Here is a 10,545-nt window from a genome sequence, read left to right on the forward strand (position 1 = left end):
TTGTTAGGAAATGCTTTTTTGTGTAGTCAGGTTCTCCTTACACACCAGTTTTTTGCGAACCATTATGATAGTTTGCCTGCCCATTTTAGTGCCACTTCCCCATTTCAGAGACCCTTCAGCTGATGGATTTGCAGCTTCTCATCAAATTCCTTGTCGCTCAGATGTGCAGATCCAACCACAAAATCTTGTGATGACGAAAAGAACTGCAGCATACTGGTGCAGTATTTATATGAATTACTGAATTGTTCTCAACCAGCAGATAGATCCCAAGGAGTCGAGAGATAAAGAGAAATAAATCAAAAGCACCAATGAGTTGATAAAGAGACAAATCGTGAAACTGAAAAATGATAGAATGGTAGGAGAAGGTGGCATTGTTGCTGAATGCCTAAAGGGAGCTGGCTCTAATACCATCAGAGGCATAACTAATATCGTAAGACATGGTAATACCTGCAGACAGGATGTACGCAGTTATACATCTTCTACATAAGAAAGAGGGTAGGACTGATGTTACCAATTTCAGAGGGCTATCTTTACTGCCTGTCAAATAGGACACATTTCAACTGGAAAACAAGATAGGAGAATACTAAGCACACTTCAGACGAGGAAGATCCTGTTCAAAGTCTAAAGACTAGAGCAGAGAGATCACATGCATACTTTCACATTTCAAGAAGGCACAAGACACTATAGGTACACCATCACTGATCCAAGAACTGCAAGAGAGCTGTATCGATGAGAAGACAGTGAACATTATCAGTCAGTCACTAACAAACACCAAATTCAAAATGGAATTAATGGAATAGTTATCAGAGCCCTTAAAGTTTAGAACAGTGGTGAGACAGGGCAATAGTATTTTACTGCTCTTGTTCAGCTTACTATTATATAAAGTTGTCAGGGAACTGGAAAAAGAATTGAAGACACGGGGTCTTTATTAAACCAATCAGGCTGAGGTCGAGAACTGAAGGACTAGATATTAATTGCCAGGCTGATGAATTTGCCATACTCGCAGATAATACAGAAACTACAGTAAAGCAAATAGAGGTTCTGAAAGCGATAGTCGCAAAGGTAGGTCTACAAATCTCCATAAAAGAATACATATGAAACCAAAAATACACATGAAAAATGGTTATGAAAAAATGTTGTGAGATCAAGAGTTTTTAAATTCAGTTACTGACCAAATGATATGGACACATGGGATAGAGAAAGTAGTTCATGAACAGAGAAATCGGGAGATTATTAGAGCGTACTAGAAGACTGGAAACGTAACGCCTATCACATGTTGTTAAAGTGAGAAATCACAACAGTGCCATCAGGCCAGAACCAGACACCTTGTATGCGGCAGATATGTTGATTGTCGACTGGACACATGCACTAGAAAATATCGAGAAACCTGAGGTTAGAATCAGAAAAATCCTTCTGGCAACTCGACCCCCCTCCCTGGTGTACAGAGGTTTTTATTAGTTACAGAATTCTCATACATCGTGGATAACAATCAATTAATATAACAAATTTCCAGTGTATTAATTTTTTGTCACCTATAAAAATGTAGTCCATGTGGCATAATAAATCTTGAAACTGACCCAACTCATTTATACAAAACAAAGTGGCAATTTTAGAGACCCCCCTCCCTCTATCTCCCTGTATAAATTTCTACTGATGCCATGGCTTTAGAAATTTCTATTTTAGTTTCTGTAATTAGATTCTTCTCCTAAGGTTAACAAAATTGTGTACTGTGATGCTTGATATTATCTGTGGATTCTGTTTATTATGTGTTAACCAGAACTTGTCATTGGGAATTTTATCATGCATTATTGTTGTTTCATTTTGTTGTTTATCCATATTATCTTTTCAGGTTCACGGTTCATGGTTCGTCAAATCACTCTGGAACGAAATGATGAGTGAAGGAACCCAAAGGGATCTTGCGAAAATATTCACTCGTGTTATTGGTAGAGTGAGTGACCGCCATGCTAATATGGATGGTGAAAGAAAAGCCATGATGCCAACATTCAATTCTACCTTACGTCGCGATTTAATATTTCCTCGTCTACCTAAGTCTTATGCTGAAGCTGCACACAAAGTAGTAGAAAGAATTATGTATTACAAGCTAATTGATGAATTTGCCAACTTTTATTTGGCAAAGAGGCGACGACAAATGTTTCATTGAAAAAGTACTTCTGACATTGTTAGGCCACAATCGTATCTGGCCAAAAACTGCTAAGAGGTGCTGATACGGTCATTGGGAAACAGTTGTTACCTTAATTTTATGGCTGTGAAGAATTACATTTTGAGATGGAAATTATTTTTTTATCTTTGTACACTTTCTCTTCTGTATTTGAAATAATGTTGTGATCATAAACATTCGTTTGTGAAGGTCCTGTAGTTCTTCTATTTTTGTAATGTATGTAGATGCTTGTCGAAAAAGTTACTTGGAAAGTTCTTGATATGTACTACAAACATCAGAAATCAGAAGGAACTGCTGCTGAGCAAATGGAGTCATGATAAAGTACAGTGAATTTAAACTGATTCATAAAAGGTTTTTATCTCCCTCATCTTAAGCTATTGGTAAAAATTACTATTTTTCCGATTTGTGACAGCTCAATTATGCAGTGATTTCATTTTGTTATAAACAAGTAAGTTGCCAGATACCTGTTTTTAGACAAATGTGATTAAAATACAATCCAGCAACGTTGCTGTTACTACATACTAACTGAAATGATTAAGAGTCCAAATATTGTTGTGAAAGCTGTAGTGACAACATTTACTTACATACACACTCACTCACTCACTTTCTGCAGTTATTTCTGGCTTTGATTCTTCAAATCAGTGTGACACATGGTAATTGCAACTTGATCTGATCATCAAACTTGTCTTGTACCTTCATGGTAGGAGGTTTGTTCGTATCCCATTATATAAACAGACTTCTTTTTGATTAGAGTGCTCTGTTGATCACCTTATGGATAAATCAGTTCATTTCCAGATTTCCAACTTACTGTAGTTCTTTGTCAATTCAGTTTTGATTCATGGTGTCAGTGATTAATGATTTTATATTTTTATCTCTATTGGAATATAGTGCTTAAACATTTTCTGTTTTATAGCTATTACAGATTTCTATCCCAAACAGAGATAAGTCTGAATACCAGCTCAATTATGTGGTGATTTCATTTTGTTACAAACAAGTAAGTTGCCAGTGAGCAGCTAAATTTGTAGCTAACCATAATTTTGAAGCTGGTGGTAGAATATGTACAATAACTTCCATACCACATGCTACACTTTTTCTCCTGGCAAAAACCTTGATAGTCACAAATATGACTAAGTGGCTAGTAACAACATACTTAAAAACACTTTTGGATCTGTTGATCACGAATACTAACACTAATTGGTATTTGTGTACACAGGGCCTCTGGGATTCTTTGTGCTCACATGGAAAATGGTATTTTGTTAAAGGTAGGTTGTTGTACTCAGAGTGTTAACCTATAATATTCATTGTTTTCAATGACGAAGCTAAATTTTAGAGGTTTAGCTGATGTATTTTTGAGTGCATCTCCCACTATATATGAAGATAGTGGCCGAAACGTTGGAACATTTTATATCCTGATGTCATTTCTAGGAAACAACATCACATAGAATGCATGCTGTCGCATCCCAGGTACAGGTTTCACGTGAGATTGCGTGACATGGTTTGTAACCACAGAGTAGCTGCTTGGCCTTAGTGAGAGGGAGACTTTGACCTAGCTAAGAAGTTACAATCCTTGGTGTGAAAGTGGAAGAAGGCTGGGAGATAATTGAAGTATTCTTCAGAATTGTTTTACTATCTGAAGTTTATTCAAAATATACAGAATGACTTCCTAACTGCTCTGGGTGAGACGTTTCCAATGAGCAGCCAAGTCTGATGCAGAGACGGTGTAAGACAACTGCCGTTCTGTCTACTCTTAGATTGCAACCCACACGACTAGCTTAAGAGTCTCACAGCTGCTGCCTATCTGATCATCAGCTCCGAGTGCTAACTCCACAGCAAGCCCTGACTCTCCCTGCAACACCTTGTGTCAGACCTCTGTCTCGTCTCCTGATTCCCTCGACCTCTTACTGCCTATTTTCTTCACTCCTAGACTGTCTGCTTTGGAGCGTCTCGCTGCCGAGTTTTGTATCCTTTTCCTCTTTGACCCCACTGTCTATTGCAATGACGTAATGTCGAGGGCTACTTGCCTCCTTATTGGCTGTGATGGTTGCACTATTCTTCTGTGGTTCTTCAGAGGCTGGGTGGAGGGGTAGAGACGCCTCTTAATATGGTCACACACTGCATCCTTAGCCCTGTATTGGCTTCTCGTAACGTAGTGCTGTCCCCACCAGAAGGCCCAGTAGGCCCTCCCTCTTTCTTCCTCTCGTCTCTCTCTCTCTCTCTCTCTCTCTCTCTCTCTCTCTCTCTCTCTCTCTCTATCTCTATCTATCTAATCAGCAATACTGTTTATAACTTCAGTTCCTATCCTTATCACGGACCCTATCGTCAAAAGTACAGAGAACCCTCTTCGTTTATTTATGGCTCATAGCTTTGAGCTCATCAAGCACAGCTGCCCATTGGCCTGGCCTGGCGCCGGCAAATAAGGTATATTGTGTGGAAAAATAATTTGCTTGTGTATATGTAATGTTGTTTGTAGATTGTTCCTTTACATGTATACCTTTGTGCTTAAACTGTGAAGTTTAGAGTAAGAAATACCTGAGAAACTCATATTCTCAAGTATATTTATGTTTTTGCATTGCACATGTACTAATGTTGTTCATTGGGCACTACTTGATGTGAAATTTCGGAATATTATACATATCATTTCAAAGTTTTGCATGTTCTGTGTTTACTGATTTTATATTTGTGAACAGTTTTTTCATTATAGCATTTTGAAATATGCACAGGAATGATTTTTAAAATTGTATGCTATACAGTATAATCAGTAAAACAATTTAATGGCTGTTTATAAAAGCATTTTTACATTTGTTTTTTTAGTTATATTTAAACTTAATAATGATTGTCAGCAGTCAGTTGCTGGTGTATCATAGTATGGAGATTTCTAACATAATTGTGGAATACAGTCACAGTTATTTAAATTATTTAAAATAATACATGAGCACAAAGTATTTTTGCACGACTAGTGTCAAAACACTTTTTCGAATTCCAGATCTGTCGCATTATTATTTTAATCCTTTTACAGTCAACTTTTACTATTATGCTAGAAAACTGCCATTGAACTGAAAATGTTGCAGAAACTGCCAACACAAAAATGTCTTTAAACAAGATTATTCATGTACTGAAAATGATTTTCTTTATCATTAACTGAAACATTAGACTGTTGCCTGTAATAGTTTATTTATATTTGATTTGTTTTGAGGCAGTAGGTAGGGGAAAGGGGGGGGGGGGGGGTGGAGACTACTAGACTACTAGCACAGGTTGCAGAGACAAAAGAGCATTAATGTTGTTGTTGTGGTCTTCAGTCCTGAGACTGGTTTTATGCAGCTCTCCATGCTACTCTATCCTGTGCAAGCTTCTTCATCTCCCAGTACCTATTGCAACCTACATCCTTCTGAATCTGCTTAGTGTATTGATCTCTTGGTCTCCCTCTACGATTTTTACCCTCCACGCTGCCCTCCAATGCTAAATTTGTGACCCCTTGATGCCTCAAAACATGTCCTACCAACCGATCCCTTCTTCTTGTCAAGTTGTGCCACAAACTTCTCTTCTCCCCAATCCTATTCAATACCTCCTCATTAGTTACGTGATCTACCCACCTTATCTTCAGCATTCTTCTGTAGCACCACATTTCAAAAGCTTGTATTCTCTTCTTGTCCAAACTATTTATTGTCTATGTTTCACTTCCATACATGGCTACACTCCATACAAATACTTTCAGAAACGACTTCCTGACACTAAAATCTATACTCGATGCTAACAAATTTCTTTTCTTCAGAAATGCTTTCCTTGCCACTGCCAGTCTACATTTTATATCCTCTCTACTTCGACCATCATCAGTTATTTTACTCCCCAAATAGCAAAACTCCTTTACTACTTTAAGTGTCTCATTTCCTAATCTAATCCCCTCAGCATCACCCGATTTAATTCTACTACATTCCATTACCCTTGTTTTGCTTTTGTTGATGTTCATCTTATATCCTCCTTTCAAGACACTGTCCATTCCGTTCAACTGCTCTTCCAAGTCCTTTGCTGTCTCTGACAGAATTACAATGTCATCGGCGAACCTCAAAGTTTTTATTTCTTCTCCATGGATTTTAACACCTACTCCGAATTTTTCTTTTGTTTCCTTTACTGCTTGCTCAATATACAGATTGAATAACATCGGGGAGAGGCTACAACCCTGTCTCACTCCTTTCCCAACCACTGCTTCCCTTTCATGCCCCTCGACTCTTATAACTGCCATCTGGTTTCTGTACAAATTGTAAATAGCCTTTCGCTCCCTGTATTTTACCCCTGGCACCTTCAGAATTTGAAAGAGAGTATTCCAGTTAACGTTGTCAAAAGCTTTCTCTAAGTCTACAAATGTTAGAAATGTAGGTTTGCCTTTTCTTAATCTTTCTTCTAAGATAAGTCGTAAGGTTAGTATTGCCTCACGTGTTCCAACATTTCTACGGAATCCAAACTGATCTTCCCCGAGGTCCGCTTCTACCAGTTTTTCCATTCGTCTGTAAAGAATTCGCGTTAGTATTTTGCAGCTGTGACTTATTAAACTGATAGTTCGGTAATTTTCACATCTGTCAACACCCGCTTTCTTTGGGATTGGAATTATATTCTTCGTGAAGTCTGTGGGTATTTTGCCTGTCTCATACATCTTGCTCACCAGATGGTAGAGTTTTGTCATGACTGGCTCTCCCAAGGCCATCAGTAGTTCTAATGGAATGTTATCTACTCCCGGGGCCTTGTTTTGACTCAGGTCTTTCAGTGCTCTGTCAAACTCTTCACGCAGTATCTTATCTCCCATTTCATCTTCATCTACATCCTCTTCCATTTCCATAATATTGTCCTCAAGTACATCACCCTTGTATAAACCCTCTATATACTCCTTCCGCCTTTCTGCCTTCCCTTCTTTGCTTAGAACTGGGTTGCCATCTGAGCTCTTGATATTCATACAAGTGGTTCTCTTCTCTCCAAAGGCCTCTTTAATTTTCCTGTAGGCAGTATCTATCTTACCCCTAGTGAGACAAGCCTCTACATCCTTACATTTGTCCTTAAGCCATCCCTGCTTAGCCATTTTGCACTTCCTGTCGATCTCATTTTTGAGACGTTTGTATTCCTTTTTGCCTGCTTCATTTACTGCATTTTTATATTTTCTCCTTTCATCAATTAAATTCAATATTTCTTCTGTTACCCAAGGATTTCTATTAGCCCTCGTCTTTTTACCTACTTGATCCTCTGCTGCCTTCACTACTTCATCCCTCAGAGCTACCCATTCTTCTTCTACTGTATTTCTTTCCCCCATTGCTGTCAATTGTTCCCTTTCTGGTTCTTTCAGTTTATTCACGTCCCATCTCCTTAAATTCCCACCTTTTTGCAGTTTCTTCAGTTTCAATCTGCAGTTCATAACCAATAGATTGTGGTCAGAATCCACATCTGCCCCTGGAAATGTATTACAATTTAAAACCTGGTTCCTAAATCTCTGTCTTACCATTATATAATCAATCTGATACCTTTTAGTATCTCCAGGATTCTTCCAGGTATACAACCTTCTTTTATGATTCTTGAACCAAGTGTTAGCTATGATTAAGTTATGCTCTGTGCAAAATTCTACAAGGCGGCTTCCTCTTTCATTTCTTCCCCCCCAATCCATATTCACCTACTATGTTTCCTTCTCTCCCTTTTCCTACTGACGAATCCCAGTCACCCATGACTATTAAATTTTCGTCTCCGTTCACTACCTGAATAATTTCTTTTATCTCGTCATAAATTTCATCAATTTCTTCATCATCTGCAGAGCTAGTTGGCATATAAACCTGTACTACTGTAGTAGGCATGGGCTTTGTGTCTATCTTGGGCACAATAATGCGTTCACTATGCTGTTTGTAGTAGCTAACCTGCACTCCTATTTTTTTATTCATTATTAAACATACCCCTGCATTACCCCTATTTGATTTTGTATTTATAACCCTGTAATCACCTGACCAAAAGTCTTGTTCCTCCTGCCACCGAACTTCACTAATTCCCACTATATCTAACTTTAACCTATCCATTTCCCTTTTTAAATTTTCTAACCTACCTGCCCGATTAAGGGATCTGACATTCCACGCTCCGATCCGCAGAATGCCAGTTTTCTTTCTCCTGATAACGACATCCTCTTGAGTAGTCCCCGCCCGGAGATCCGAATGGGGGACTATTTTACCCAAGAGGACGCCATCATCATTTAATCATACAGTAAAGCTGCATGTCAGTAAAGCTGCATGTCCTCGGGAAATTAATGAGCCACTGTTTCTCCTGCAAGGTGAACTAAATATATAAGAGTGACACACAACACTAAGGCTACCTCCTCACGCCACTAGACACACAAAACTTAAACAAGATAGGCTTCCCAGAGTAGAGGTGTTTTTGTGTTACTAGCACTCACAAAAGGTGCCAACTTCATCCAGTGGTTGGTGGGATGCATGAGCCGCAGTAAATGCATCCTATTCTGCCTGGACCGCCGCAGACCAACTAAGATGCTATGATTTATCACAATAGTGACACTGCTGGATGACTATGTACGAACACACTACCAACTATACTGTACAACAATCACCAGAATGTTCAACTTACTTGCTGAAGGCCTACTGCACTGAAAGTCGCAACAAATATTACACTTAACACCTGAGGACTGCCATAAAAACTAAAGGAGTCACACACTTAGTGGACATGGAATTCTCAACTTGGTATAAAGGTAATAGTTTCAGTGACATTTTATTTTTTTCATAACATCTATTTGATAAGCTGTTTTGCTTCATTTATACATCTTTTTTAAGTAATTGGGGTTGTTTGTTCCATTCAAATTAATAAGCTGGGATACTATGCCACCAGAAACTGCTCTATTTTTGACTATTTATCAACACTGGAATTTATCCCAAGTTGGTGAAAGACTATAAGGGATCTGTTCCATTATTCCAGAAATTTGAGAAATCGGTGGCTGAATTCGGACATGGCTGTACTTTCCTTGAAGATGGTGCACTTGAAGGATGTACTGAAAATGGTAGCCCTTAGTCATTTGAGATTAGTGAGGCTGCCTATGTAAAAGTTTTATTTAAATTTGTTGTGCAGATTTGATGTATTGAGCTACTATAATAAACAGTGTGGGTTTGATTATTACACTGAGTAATTCTTCAAATTGGTGAAAATTAAAGTTCTGTGCATATATCATGAGAAAAGAGGAATAATGTGAAATGTGTTCATAGGTAACTGCTCTGTCAAGTTACGCTAGCATGAGTCAAGGAGGAGGAATGTAGGAAAATGGTGGCCTAAGGTTCATTGGTCAGGAATTTTTTTTTGTCAATATTGCCTATCACTAGAGTTGGAGAGTAATGGGAGTTGCAAAATTTCTGCTGTGGTTTCATCAGTTCGTTTACATCCTGCATTCTTACATTTAATGTGTAAGTTAATCCCATGATTTTTCATTTTTTATGGTAAACATATACTGAATCTAACCCGCTCCTACATTTTTCTGAGGTTTTGTCAGATGCTTAGTATGTCACTACCCCATGTCAATGTTGTTCTTTCGTTTTATCACCAAAAATGTAGTGATAACAATGACAGAGAGAGAAATTTTAATCAGTGCTCAAAAGTAGTCAGCATTTACTTTTTTTGGAAACTATAATGACTGCTCACAGTTTATTGGAACTGAAGCTACACTTTGATCAAACTTACTGTTTATGAGACATATGTCGTGCACTACAGAGTTGCCACTGTGCCGGTCAGCGACTGTGCGAGTACATATGACACTTATTTTTTGGGTCATTTCAAAACTGGTATTACAGGAGTGTCATTCCATGTCAAATCAACACACCTATTTTACCTCACCCTCTTAGATTTTGCTGAAAGTTGGTATACTTATAGTGGGCACTGAGACTAAGAAAAATATCGAATTTCAATTTTTAATCTCAAACCATTCCTGAAAGATGGCTATGTAAACTTTTCAAAAACCAGCCAAAAATGTGTGAATGGACTTTTCTTAAATTGTCCTAGGAGCTGCCCTAATTGAGCTAGAGAACTGGGAAAGGTGTCATTTTGTAGAATTTTGCATGCTCTTTCCAGGGATATACAACAAAACATAGCTTGTAATTAATAACCTTTTTCAAAATACTAATTAATATTTTGATTTAATTTTAATTTTTTTACAAAAAGTACATAATTGAAAATTTTCAAAATATTTCCATAACTACTTCATACTATTGTAAATCACATGGCAAAATATAAATCTGGGATGATGATGGGTCCATTGTTAAAAAAAATTATTCCAGACTCTTGTTTTTCACTAACGGCCCTAGTTTGACCAAATTGACCTTTAACAAACAGGAATTTCTTTAAAATATACT

The 10,545-nt window shown here is 37.8% G+C and overlaps 1 protein-coding gene across 3 annotated transcripts in view; it reads left to right on the forward strand.

Annotated features, from left to right (window-relative positions):
* LOC124606272 (caspase-8) overlaps positions 1–4,896 on the forward strand; it is a 130,429-nt gene extending 125,533 nt beyond the window's left edge. For all 3 annotated transcript variants that reach the window (XM_047138255.1, XM_047138271.1, XM_047138264.1), the window contains exon 11: positions 1,850–4,896. In XM_047138255.1, the coding sequence (XP_046994211.1) occupies positions 1,850–2,161 (312 nt within the window). In that variant the 3' untranslated portion in view covers positions 2,162–4,896. The remainder of the gene's footprint in view (positions 1–1,849) is intronic.
* The last annotated feature ends 5,649 nt before the right edge of the window (positions 4,897–10,545 follow it).

This window comes from Schistocerca americana, chromosome 1, assembly GCF_021461395.2.
Source record: "Schistocerca americana isolate TAMUIC-IGC-003095 chromosome 1, iqSchAmer2.1, whole genome shotgun sequence".
In the NCBI taxonomy this organism is placed as follows: Eukaryota; Metazoa; Arthropoda; class Insecta; order Orthoptera; family Acrididae; genus Schistocerca; species Schistocerca americana.